This window comes from Mustela nivalis (assembly GCF_964662115.1).
Source record: "Mustela nivalis genome assembly, chromosome: 6".
Classification (NCBI taxonomy): Eukaryota; Metazoa; Chordata; class Mammalia; order Carnivora; family Mustelidae; genus Mustela; species Mustela nivalis.
The window spans coordinates 5477067-5490673 of NC_139025.1; the positions used below are offsets into that span (position 1 = coordinate 5477067).

Here is a 13607-nt window from a genome sequence, read left to right on the forward strand (position 1 = left end):
GCGGGGAGAGGGAGCCGTTCATTTCCCCTCCCCGGATTTCCCTGGGGCTCGGATGGAGGCAGGGAGGGAGATGATGCTCCACCAGGACGTTCCCGGAGCAACACTGACCCTTTCCAGAGCTCCCTCTCCCTTCTGAGAGCTGGGGAAGTAAGGAAGCTCCTCCCCATCACCCCGCTCACCTGGCTCTCCTGGCCCAGGTGCCTGGATTCGGCTGAAAAGGAAGGCCGAAGAGGTACCTGCGGTGACCCAAGGGAGCCACTGAGTTTGGGCTGGGTTGGCCGACTAAGGGCCGGGGGAGAGGTAGCTTATCTTGGCCGAGTCACGCCTTTCGCGCCCCCGCCCCCACCTGGGCTCCCACTCCTGCGGGTTCTACATTTGTAAACTGTGAACTCCACGAGCTCAGCAATTTGGCTTCGTTCCCCGCGGCGTTCCCAGGCCTAGAGCAGGGCTGGTATACAGTAGGTGTCCAATAAGTGTTGGGAACTGAGTGAATGAATGGATGAATGGGTTGGACTGGGCAGTACCTAGGGTTTCCCGGCTTTACGGGCCCATTCACGCTTTCCCTCTGCACTCCCCTCGTGCATTCGTTCCTCATTCATTCGTTCCTCGCGCGCGCACGCCGGGCACTCACTCATTCATGCGCCCCACCATTCATGCTCGCACGCGTTCATTCATTCTCTGCCCCGCCGCCATTCCTTCCCCGGCTCCTGCGCCCCCCGCGCACCCCCGCGCCCGCGGTCCGGCCCCGCGCCCCTCGAGTGCGCCCCGGCCCCGCGCGGCGGGGGGGAGCCGCTGAATCAGCCGCGGCTGCGCGGGGCCCGGGCTGGCGGGGAGCCGGGCTGGGGGCGGGGGGCGGGCGCTCCCTGCGGGAAGCCGGGGGGTGGGGGAGCCCCGGCCGCGCCGGCTCCCGGCGCGCTCGGCCTCGGTGGGGAGGGCGGCGGGACCCGAGCGCGGCGGCGGCGGCGGCGGCAGCGGCGGCGGCGGCGGCGGTGGCGGCGAGCGGCGCGGTTGCCCCGGGGCCATGTGGACGGGCGGCCGCCGGCCGGGCCGGCTCCGCCGGGCGGTGAGTACCTGCGAGCGGGGAGGGCGCGGCGCGGGCACCGGCGGGGGGCGGGGCGGGCGCCTCCCACGCCCGGGGCGGGCTCTGCACCGCACCCCCGCTCCGGCCCGGGGTGGGGGTAGGCGGCTGTCCAGCCTCCTCTCCGCTGCCCGCGGCGCCCCCTCCGGTGCCGGGGCGCCAGGGCCCCGCCGCGGAGGTGTCGCTGGCCGGGGGAGGAGGCGGGGTTGGGGGGGTGGGGGGGCCGGCCGGCCGCTCCCGGGCACCCGGCAGTCTCAGGGCGGGGCGGGGGCTCGGCCTCCTAGCGCGCCTCGGCCCCTCCCCGCCCCCCACCGGCCTGAGCGCAGGGGTCGGGTTTGCTGGCGATCGCCCCCCCGACCCGCGCGTCCCTGCGGCGGGCGAGAGGGTGGGGCGGGGGCCCAGGGCGAGGACAGGGGACAGGTGGCCGGGTGCCGGCAGGCCTCGTCCTGCCCTGCGTCAGGGGGCAGGGCCAGACCCGGCTCGCGGAGGCAGCCCCAAAGGCCGAGTGGCCGGAAGGAGGCTGGACCCCCGGCGGGTTCGCCGAGCGTTTGCAGCGCGTGGGCGCGCCCCCGGCCCAGAGACCCCTCCGTCTGGTTCGGGACCTGCAAGGCAGGGGCTGACATTCCCCTCGGTGACAAGCGAGGAAACTGAGGCCCAGAGCCGCTCAGCTGGCGCTCGCACCCGCCCTGAACCCCGGCGGCGCGTTGGATGGGAATTTCTGCCCTAGCGCTTCCGCTTCCTGCCTGATTTAGAGGTGTTTCCTTCCTCGCCTGTGCCCCACCCCATCCCCAGTGGGTTCCTCTGGGGCAGGAACAGCGTGGGCGACCTCCTGGAGTCTCCTGAGGAGCGGAATGGGAGCGAGGAGGCACCCAGGAGTGAGTGGGGGTGGCCGAAGGAGAAGCAGCGCCTGTAAATGGGTCCTGCATGGCCCGGGGTCGCCCGCTGTGCACAGCAAGGGTCAAGGCCTTGGGGCTCCCCGGGCCTGGCTCCTTCTGAGGTCCCATGCCCTCCATCTCTAGGGGCCACGGACAGATGGCTTCCCTTCACTGGCCCCAGTCACACTACCTGCCAATCCCAGCAAAGACCCCCTCTGTTCCCAGGGTCCTTGGGGACAGTGGGAGAAAGCCCCTGGAGAACTGTGGGGGGCTCCCCAGCCAGGCCCAGAGTGGCACGGCTGGCTGGGGCAAGTGGCCGATGGAGGCGGCTCTGCCTGGCATCTGTGACGTGCTGGGCGGGGAGGCAGCAGCAAGGGCCCTGGCAGCGTCCCCGAAAACCCTTAATTTTCTCGACTCTAACTGTAATCAGGGCGACAGAGAAAAGCAAGCGCAGTGGCAGACGCGGCTTCTTCCCGGCTGCTCGGCACATCGGTGCTGGGCGAGGGGCGGCTGTGGCTCCGTGGAGAGACCTCCCGGGCTACTGTCTCCTATTCACAGCTCTGTGTTCTGCGGAGCCTCAGAACCTGGCGCCGTTCACACCTGGGAGACTGAGCAAGGAGGCTGAGGGCTGCAGGAGCCTGTCTTAGGGGATGGAATTTCCATGGGCTGAGGTGGGATGGGAGACATTTCCAGGTCTGGGTGGGAAGTGACTCACAAGCCGTCTGCTCGATCACCTCCCTTTCAATCGCAGGGACTCAGGCACAGAGTCTGGCCCTCGATATTGAACACCTACTGTGTGCCAAGCCCAGTATGAGCTTCATGCCTCATCCCCACAACAGCACTCTGAAGGAGCGCCCCTGCTCCTGTGGGCACTTGACGTTGAAGAATGAATGAATGAATGAATGAATGAATGAAATGAGAGTAGCCCAGGAATCCATGTCCTGTTTTGGAGACAGCCCACAAGTAGTTTCTCAAATCCCAGGAGGGGAGGTCCTAGGACTGAGTCAGAACTGAGCAGGTGAGGGTAGGGGAATGTCTGAGGGGCAACATGGGTCAAGACCCCGGGGGGTATGAGGGGAGAGTACGGGATCAGGAGAGGCTCAGTCTTGTTGGAGTTGAATGTCAAGGGTATGGCCATGTGGCGGGGAGAGGTGACCTCTCCCTTCAAAGCACATAAAGATTCCCAGGGACAAATTCAGGGGTGGGTGACCTCAAGGTTCACTGTGTTGGATCTAGAACTGTCCCTAACGTCCCTTCCTGGTACTCCCGTCCTCCTCGAGGCTGGTGAGCAGCCTGGTAGAAAGGCCTGGATAGGAATCTGGAGTCTTGAGTGCCGTTTCCTTCTCTGCCACTGATTCACTGTGTGACCTTCACCGAGGCCCTGGCCCTCTCTGGGCCTCAGTGGCTGATGCAACACGCATCATGGTCAGTCGGTGTGACCTCTGTCCCAGAGCAGGTTCCAGGTGGTAGTTGATGGGAGGAGCTGACCAGAGCTGTCTCTCTTGGTTCCATATTATAGGAATGAATGAATGAGTGAGCAAAGAAATGAATTCTGTATTCACCTAGCATACTCTCCCCACGCACCTGACTCTGCTCGGGAATGTGCAATGGACCAAAGGGGAGAGTGTGCAGATGGACAGTGGTGGGAAGCGTACAGCAGGACAGACTGGTGGCTGCATGAACAGAAAGTAGAAGGGTAGATGGGTGGGAGCGGACACTGATGGGTGTAAGTGGCAGGGTAGACGGGGATGGGAGGGCGAGCGGACGGAGGAACGGATAAGGATGCGTGACTGGATGACTAGAACTAGGCATCGGTGGACGGACGCATCGGTGGACTGACAGGAGGGTGAATTTCTGATGCATATGACAAGACAGATGGGTGATTGGATGGAAGGATCTGAAGTGGATGGACAGATGTCCACAGACGGATAGACGGATAAAGAGATGGATGGACACAGGCGTCCATGCCATGATAGATGGATGCTAAATGGATTAGTCAACGCTTGGAGGCTGGCACAGATGGAGGGGTGCTCGGGAGTCGGTAAGATGGTGGCTGTAGACATGTGTGGACGGGTGCAGGTAAAGGGGTGAGTAGGTACCTGAGCGGGATGTTGATGAGGGCGTGGATATGGGCATAGACAGATGGCTCAATGCACAAATGGACACATGTCCATGGATGGATGCATCCACGGGCGGGCAGATGGATGCGTGGATGGATGGGTGGGTGGATGGATACAGGAATTAGAGAATTAGCAGCTGGGCGAGTACAGGTCAGCAGCTAGCAGGTACGGGCACGGAAGGATGCTCAAATGGGCACATGTTAACAGATGAGTGACAATAGGGTTGGATGGCTTGAAGGCTGGTTGGTTCAATGGGTGAAGCATCTTGATTCCCTGGATGCTGCTGTCTTACTCACATGACCCCCAGGGCTCTGGTTCCGTGATAGCCTAATGGGGAGGCTGCGGGGCTGGAGAGATGGAAGGGGCTGTTCTTGTAAAGACAGGTGGCCAGCAGGGAGTCCTGCATCCTGGAAGGTTTGGACTGCTCAAGTGCTCGCCCCTTCTGAGGAAGAAAGACTGGGGAAGAATCTAGAATACGAATACTGTTGCCACAGAGCATGCCCATGGACGCTGGGGACTCAAGAGACCTAAGGCCTGGGGCTGCCCTCTAGGATTCGTTTTTTTGTTTCGTTTTGTTTTTTAAAGATTTATTTATTTATTCGAAAGAGAGAAAGAGTGTGTGGAGGCAGGTAAGAGGGAAACGACCCAAGCAGACTCCTTCCGAGAGTGCAGGACCCCACAAGGGCTTCCATCCCACGACTCATGAGATCAGGACCTGAGCCGAAACCAAGAGTTGGGCACTTAACCAACAGAGCCACCCAGGCGCCCCTGCCCTCTAGGATTCTCGGGCCAGTGGAGAAAAATTAAGAAGCAACAAGACAGAGTGGTTAAAAGTGCAAGTGTGAAAATACGCAGGCCCTCCACGCCCTCATCCATGGGGGTGATGGTAATAGAAACTTCTGGGGCAGGAGGGAGGCCCTAGGAAGGGGACTGTGCCCCTGCCAGTGTTTATTGCAGGCCTTGGCCTCTGGCAAGCCATGGCTGTTGACCAGTGACCCTTCAGAGCCCAAGTCCTTCTCTGTGAAATGGGGTAACAAATCCTAGCTCAGAGGGTTACTGTGAGAAGTGACGTGGTGTCTGGAACCCAGCCGCCCAGCCCATCCTTCAGGGTGCCCCTCATACCCTCTAACCAGGTCTTCCTGCTCCAGCCCAAGAGGCAACAGGAAGCTGTGTCCCTCCTCTCTCCAAGTTCACAGAGGCCAGCTTCACGCCCATGAGCTCAAGGAGGGGCCTGGCAGTGGTGGAGGGGATGCAGGAGTGTTAGAGAGGAGACAGGGTGAGGGCTTGACCTATGGGTTCCCCTCCTGGGTCTGCAATGTCAGAGCCATGGGACCTTGGACGAGTCACTTTGCCTCCCTGAGACTCTGCTTCTTTTAGCACGAAACTGAGTTCATAGTCGTCCCAACTTGCAAGCTGGGTGCAGATTTGGGCCATGATGCATGTGCAAGCTAAACACGGAGCTTGACACACAGTAGAGAGTCAGGAAGTGGGACGGCAACAGATGAGTCAAGAGGCAGGGGCTGCTGTGCTAGGAGCTGTGGGGCCCTTTCAGGAGAGACAGTCCAGGCTGCTGAGAGGTGAGCGGGCCCAGGATGCAAGCTTCGGCAGCCGGCAGCATCCTCCCAGGCTTCGGGCCCAGGCGGCAGAGAGCCAGTGGGTTGTTATGACAACGGAACTTGTCTGATGCAGCCAGCAACTCTAGGAGAAGCTAGGAGGACCAGCTGGCCAGAGTCCCTAGAACACTCTTGTGACCACACATACACAGGGAATGGGACACATTAGAGACCTGTGTTTTATGCATCCTGAGGTCCTATGAGATGCCAGGCTCTGTGATAAAGGCGCCCAGCACCTGTGTTCTCACACCACTTCCCACCACTGTCCCTGAATGGGGCATGTGGCAAAGAAGGTACATGAGTTGTCCATGGTCCTGCTGGGAGTGTTGGAGAGGGATTTGACCTTGAGTCTGCAGCCTCCTGCTGCAGTGGTAGTGATGGACTTGGTGATGGTGATGGTGATGGCAATAGAGATGGAGATGTTGATGTTGATGTTGAGGAGATGTGATGGAGATGGTGGTGGTGATGGAGATGGAGATAGTAAAGAAGATGGTGTTGATGGTGATGGTAATGGAGATGTTGATGTTGATGTTGATGTTGAGAAGATGGTGATGGAGAAGGTAGTGGTGATGGAGATGGTGGTGGTGAGGGAGATGATATTGATGGAGATGGAGATGGTGATGGAGATGATGACAATGGTGGTCGTGATGGAGATGGGGATGGTGATGGAGATGGTTATGGAGGTGGTGATGGAAATGGTGATGGAGTTGGCTATGGTGATGGCCATGGTGATGAAGATGATGACAGTGATGAACATGATGATGGTGATGGTGATAGAGATGATGATGGTGGTGGATATGGCAATGGAGTTGGAAATGGTGATGGAGATGATGGGGTTAAGGACATGGAGATGGCGATGGAGATAGTGATGGAGATGGAGTTGGTGATGGTCATGGTGATGGTGATGATGGTGATGGAGGTGGTGATGATGTGGTGATGGAGATGGAGATGGTGGTAGAGATGGAATTGTGATGGCGATGGAGATGGAGACAGTGATGTTGACAGAGGTGGTGATGGTGATGGAGTTGGTGATGGTTTAAATGATGGAGATCATGATGGAGATGGTGGTGGTGACGGCAATGGAGATGGTGGTGATGAAGGTGGTGGTGATGGAGACAAAGTTGGTGATGGTGATGGTGATGTTGATGGACATGGGGATGGTAACAGGTATAGGAATGGAGTTGGTGGAGATGGTGGTAGTGATGGAGATGGTGATGGTTGATGGATATGGAGTTGGTGATGGTGATAGAGATGGGGATGGGGATGGAGATGTTGACAGTGATAGAGACAATGATGGAGATGGAGATGGGGCTGCTGACAGAGATGATGATGGAGATGGACTAGGAGATGAAGACAGAGTTGGTGATGGAGATGGTGATGGCAATGGAGATGGTGGTGGTGATGGTGATGTTGATGGTGATGAAGATAGTGATGAAGATGGACTTAGTGATGGAGACAGAGTTGGTGATGGAGACTGAGTTGGTGATGGAGATGGAGATGGTGATGGAGATAAGGATGGTGATGGAGATGGGGATGGAGTTGGTGGTGGTGATGGGGATGGGGATAGTGATGGATGGTGATGGAGATGTGATGGTGATGAAGGTAGTGATGGAGATGGGATGGTTATAGTGATGGAGATGGAGATGCTGATGGCAATAGAGTTGGTGATAGAGATCATGATGGAGATGATGGTGGTGGTGGTGATGGAGTTCAAGATGGCAATGATGATAGGGATGGAGGTAATGATTGAGATGGAGTTGGTGATGGTGATGGTGATGGAGATGTGCTGGTGATGATAATGGAGATGGTGATGGTGATGATGATGGAGATGGTGATGGGGTGGTGAAAGAGACCATGGTGGTAATGGAGATGGTGATGGGGCAGGGGCTGGACAGCCACTGCCAAGGGGACTATCCAGGTGCCAAGGAATGGCTATCAGGGGACTGCAAGGCTAGGGGGATGCTTGGTTTTCTAAGAGCCTGAGATCCATGCTCTTCAATGCTCTCCTCCCCAGTTCTCAGCCCAGAAAGGGGCCACTCCAGAACTACTTACTGAGCACTTACTATGTGCCTAGGCCTATGTAGAGAGTGAGGATGGAACAGAGCTTCAATTCCTGGGGACAGAGAGAATGAACAAATGATTGCAAATGTACCCTTTGCAGTTGGGGGCTGTGCTATTAGAAGTGCAGGGGTGACAAGAGGCTCTTGCAAGGTGACTTGATCTGATCTGGGGGCTGCAAGGGGACAGGCTGATGACTCGGGCCCTGAAGTTAAATGTGAATTAGGTGAGGAGACAGAGGGAAAGAGACAGGGAGGGAGAGTGATTCTGGTGGAGGGAACAGCACATGCAAAAGCCCTGAGATTAGATAGAGCTTAGCACAGTCAGGAACTTGATGAAGGTTCCAGGCCCTTAGGTGCTTCTAAAGAAGACATTGGCTGGCAGGGATTGGCAGGGCATTATGATCATGTGACATTATCTAGTGATTTGGTCTGTGAATTTTAAAATTCACACTGGTATGTTTGTGGGATGGACCAAGCTGGACCAGCAGAGGGTCAGAGGCCTGGGGGGAGGTGATTGCAGGTATACAGTGAGACATGGTGGCACCTGGGACGAGCAAGGTGATGTTGGGGATGGAGGGAAGTGGTCAGGTCTGAGAGGAGCTGAATTGCCAGGGCCTGCTGGTTGGAAGGGGGAGGGGGAAGAGAGAAGGAGGAGTCCAGGCTGCTCCTGTGGAGCTGAGCTTATGGAGCTTTTCAGACATTCAGCCACAGATGCTCTGGGGACATTCAGAGAGGTGTCCAATTGAGTCCAGAAAAGAAGGGGTCCCTAGCACTTGATAAGAGGCATCTAGGCACCACCAAGTGGGCAGGGGCCCCAGGGTCACAGCCATGAGTAGGCACTGCCAAGGAGAGTCAAGGCCAAGCTCTGAGCAGCACCAGAAGCCCAGGTGGTAGTGATGGCCAGCAGCTGGCCAGCCAAGGGCCTGGGGCTGCCACCCTGCAGTGAGACTTCCTTTGACTCCTGCAGGTACATCCCAGGAAGGAGTCCTGTCTCGTATCTTCCCGGGCCTTTTCTCTAGGTTAATCTTCTCCATTGTACTCCCCATTTAATTACACTCTGGGACCTATGTGCCAAAGGCTCTTCCCTCATTGCATTACCAAACACTATTCTTTGCCTTATCCCCTGTGTATTGTTGAGGAATGGCACACACCTGCTAGTAATGGAACCTGGAAGTAAGTAACTACAGCTCACAATAGACAAGTTTCTCTCAAGTTAAAGCACCAAAGGCAGGTAGTCCAGGGCTGGTGTGATGACTCGGTAGCCATTAGGAACCTAGGTTCCTTTTGGTTTTCTGCTCTTCCCACCTTTGTAAATAGCTCCTGCCACAAGTTTGCCTCGTGGTGCAATGTAGCTGCAATAGCTCCAACCATCACTTCCATGCTCCAGTTAAGAAGCAGGAGGGTGGGGCGTGGGAGCAAAAGAAGCACATGCAAGCTGTCTGATCCCTTTTAAGGAGCTCTGCCTGAAGTCACACCCAATAACTTCTGTTTATATATCCCTGGCAACCCTTGGTTGCAAAGGAGCCTGAGAAATGCAGTCTTTTAGCTGAGTATCTTTCCTTCCCGAATAAAATGGGTTCTTTACTAAGGACAGATAGGAAAACAGTGGGCAACTGGCAGTCTCCACCATACCCTCCCATTTGGCCAGATCAATGATGTTCTAATTTCCCCTTATTCAGGCCCTGTGCTCACCCTGTCCTGGCAGTTGTCACAGCCGTCTCTGTGCTGCCCACCTCTCCATCTCCATGCATCCAACACCACACCTGGCAGAGGAGCTGTGAGTGGCGTATGTGAGGCCCAGGCCAGCCCCTTCCCTGTACACAGCCAGAGCTCATTCAGTGCAGGCTATCTCCCCCACCCCCACCCCCGCCCCGCCGCTCCAGCAGACATAGAGCTCAGGACATGACCTTCTCTGTAGCACTTTCTAAGCCCTGAAGCCCAGCTCTCACTTAGTGAGAATCAATGGAGGGGGTGGGAGCCCCCCTGCCACGTGCTCTCTGGATCAATGGCAGGCAGGGATTCAGCAGGTCGCTCTGGCCAATGAGGGCAGGTGGCCCTGACCACACCCTCGCAAGAGGCCAGGGGATCCCAGTCCCGTGGGAGAAGAGAAGTGAGGGTCAATGAGGTACTTGGAGTGGCTTGACCTTGGACTGACTAAGGAGGATGCTCTCCGGGGCGGACTCTCAGGCCGGGGGCCCTGACCCTGGCAGCCCCAGGAAAGAGGGCCACAGCTCCTTCTTGAAGCCTCGGGCCACAGCCCCGAGGAAAGAAGCATGCAGAGAGGACCTTCAAAGCCGCGCACCAAGTCCCGCTCTAGGCCAGAACCCTGAGGACCAGACACATTGCCCCAGCTGGGCGGTGGGACCAGGCCAGGAGGAGACACAGGCGTCAGCCGGCCTGCGGTCCACCCCAGAGCCCCTGAGCGCAGGCAGCAGGACTGCCAGAGGCCCCCTTGCCCGGCTGTGCCGCCGAAGAGAGGCCAGGCTGCCCTTCTCCAGGTTCCTAGATGAGGTCACTGTGCGAGTGCTGGATCCTGGGACACTGGAGGCCTTCCGGGGGCCCAGAGGCCGTAGCCCGGAGCCCTCTGTGGGGAAGCAAGACCCAGGCCCTGCCCAGGAACCCCTCACAGGAGCTGCGGGCCCAGAGAAGACCCTGGCCTTGAACCCTCCGCTGTCCCCAGCTGAGGTTGCTGGCAGAGCCGGGCCAGGCCGGGCCGTGGAGACTAGCGGTTCTCGAATAGCCGGCGGCAAATATGGGGGCCCAGCGGCCTCCCCCCGAAAGCCTCCAAACCGGGTGAGTCTTGGCCTCAGCCCATCCCCCTTCGGGCAGCTCAGCAGAGGCTGCTGGGGTCCCCTCCCTCCTCCTTCCCTGTGTCCTTTCTCCATCAGTCCTGGCTGACCACCTCCGGGGTCCCTCATCACACCCCCTTTAACCTCTCTGGGATGGGCAAGACCTTAAGAACCAAAAGAATGAATCTGTACGGTGACATTTCTGGCTTGGGGCAGGCGGATCGTTGTGACCCCAGCGCACATGAATTTTTGCCTCCGTATTTTATCACAGGATTTCATCTGATTGTTGCTTTGAATTTTTGCATTTGAGACCCCTCCATGTGAGGTGGTATGTCCCTGTCCTATAGGGCAGATAGATAGATCCATGTCCTTCACGAATTCCCCCATTTTATAGAATTGGAAACTGAGCTTCTAAGGGGCTGCTGCGTGCCCCAGGTCACATGGCGGGGGTCTGGGCTGGGACCGAGGTCTTCAAATCTCAAAGCAGGTGTCTTTCTCGACACCTGTGCCCCACCCACCCTGCGCACCCAGACGCCCTGGCCTCCCCGATGGGCAGAAAGATGTGGACCCCACTTAGCTGTCCCGGAGATCTCATTGTGCCGAGCAGAGCCCCACGTGCATGCACACCACCCTGGTGCTGACCTCAGTCTCCCCAACGATCTGTGTCCCCTGGGGCCAGGCGAGGACAGAGCCCCTTCCAGACTTCTCTGGGCGCAGGACCTAGGTGGGGCCAGAGGACCAGGTTGGCGGAACTTACAACCAGGACTCTTGAGGATGGCTTCCCTACCAGGACAGCTTCTTTTAAAAACAAAATTCTGGGTGTTCTTCTAACGCTTGATCCCAGGCACAGTGCACCCCCAGGAGGCTGGTGCCATCATTATGCTCCCAAGGTCCAGAGGATGCAACCGAGACTCAGGTCATGGCAGAGCAGCCAGGGCCAGACCCAGGCAGTCTCAACCCCTCCCTCTGCCCCTCTGCTCCTCAGAGTCCCCTGCCGCTGCCCCCTCCCTGGCCCCCAGGCCCCTGCCTCATTCTCCAGGGTGAGCAGGGAGCAGCATGGCCAGTAGGCAGCCTTCCCTGATGGCTGCCAGGCCCGCTCCCCTGAGCCCAGCCCGCGAGCTCTCAGCTTGAGCCAGACTCAGCTCAGGGACCCCTGCCGGCTGGTCATCACGACAGGTCACCACCCACTCTGGGCTTCGGTTTCCCTGGCCAGGAAGAGCAAGCAGGAGTGGTCATGAACCTTCTTTTGCCTTGTCACAGGAAACGCACCCAACGGGTGGCCTGGCAATGGGGAACCCCGCCTCCCTGCCACTCAGCCCTGCACATAGGGCAGCCCTCGCTCTGGGGATACTGGGCCCGGGCGGGGGGGGGGGGGCATGGCACCCAGGCCTCTGGAAGATTCCGTACAGCATGGGGAACCCCTGCTCCGAGTCCCCTCTGTCCCAGCCGCACATCAGGTGCTCAGATAGGAGGGTCAGAGAGCTACCAGGAGCAGGCCTGTTTCACAGACCAGGAGCAGCTCAGAGAACAGCAGAGCCCTCCATCCTCCAGGGTGCGTGGGGGCAGGAGGGTTAGAGGTCGTGGGTGAAAGTGCCCGGCACACAGTAGGAGTTCAGTCTCTGGCACGGTGATAGAAGGTCATGCTGGTGGTCACTTTGCTGTGTGTCTCCTGCCCTCCCGGCCTGGACAGGCCTGTGTCCCCAGAACTATTCCCAGGCTGGGGGGTGGGGCAGACCCCTGGCCTCCAGTCCTTAACCTGAAAGCCCTTTTTTTTTGAGGATAATGCCTGGAGTTTCACCATTCCCACCTGAATGGAGGGAGGTGGGCAGCTATACACCAGGGGAAGGACCTGAATTTTAGGCCGGACTCTGTCCCATCTGGCTGAGTGGCACGGGTGACCCTGGTTCTCCCCTTCATTGTCTAGCAAACACGAAGCCCCAAAAAAGACAGGCCTCTGAGACCTCCAGCTCTCATGGTCCCCAGGCCTGAGTGACAGCATGGAGGACTGAAGCCAGCCAACTCCTGAGGTCAGGAGAAGAGAGCAGGAGGCCCAGAGCCAGGGTCCTGGACGGAGAGGCAGGCTGGGGGCTCTACCCAGGTAGAGTGGGTGACAAGACCTCTGATGCCAAGCCTGGAGGTTCCCAGACCCTGTCCCACGGGCTTTCCCACTGAGTGACCCCGACAAGTCCCTCCGCCCTCCAGGGCTCAGTTCCCCCCACCCCGCCCTGTCTAGCTAAGCTGGCGGGTAAGTTAGGTGTGGACAGTGCCTCTCTCTAGTGGGAGCCCCCCGAGGTGCCTCTGGGGGGGGGGCAGCTGCTTCTCAGCTCCCCAACTGTTGCCACGTGGGAATGTGGGCCGGAGTTGCCAGATCTTGCAAATTTTCAGTAGAAGCCAAAAATATGGAATTTAAAATGTAAACTCTCCCAATTTTTAAATGTTGGCTCAAATGTTTTTTAAAAAATTTTTAAAACCTCTTGCAGGCCAAATACAACATGCTGGCAAGCCAGATTTAGCTCCGGAGGCCAGCTTGCAGCCGCTCGGCTGGGATGGAAACCCGAGGCCCTGCCTGAGGCTACCATGGAGCCCAGGGAGAGGCAGGCGGGGTGGGGAGCCAGACGGGGCGCAGCTCAGCTCAGCTCAGGCGGCGGCCAGGGCCTCTGGAATCCCAGGAAGAAGGACACTCCCAGTCCCATCTGGAGGCACCCGTGCCAAGCCAGGACCCCAGTTCAGCTCCCTAACTTACTGGGGGTACCTGGGACAAGCACTCACCTCTCCCTTCCATCGAGGAGGGCCGGGAACACACACAGCTCACCTTGGTCCTGGGACGAGGGTATGGGCGGGCGACCTGCTATGTGGCCAGCACAGGCCAGCCCGGTGGGGGACGCTGAGGGACACGAAGCCAGCTTCTTAGCCAGGACACGGTCTGTGAACGCCGGTGTCCCCTCCTCTCCCGGAAAACCCCGCTCTCCTCCTCCGCTCCTCTGCTGCGTCTCCGTGTCCTTCTCAGGCTCCACCTCTCCCTGCACCCTGACCTCCAAGCAGCATCTCTACACCCCACACTCACTCCCGTGG

General features: G+C 58.4%; 1 protein-coding gene across 5 annotated transcripts in view; it reads left to right on the forward strand.

Moving 5' to 3' along the window:
- Nucleotides 1-999: 999 nt before the first annotated feature.
- The window catches only part of BEGAIN (brain enriched guanylate kinase associated), a 45735-nt gene continuing 33127 nt past the window's right edge, over nt 1000-13607 (forward strand). For all 5 annotated transcript variants that reach the window (XM_082737651.1, XM_082737659.1, XM_082737661.1 and 2 more), the window contains exon 1: nt 1000-1063. In XM_082737651.1, coding sequence (XP_082593777.1) covers nt 1022-1063 — 42 coding nt within the window. In that variant the 5' untranslated portion in view covers nt 1000-1021. The remainder of the gene's footprint in view (nt 1064-13607) is intronic.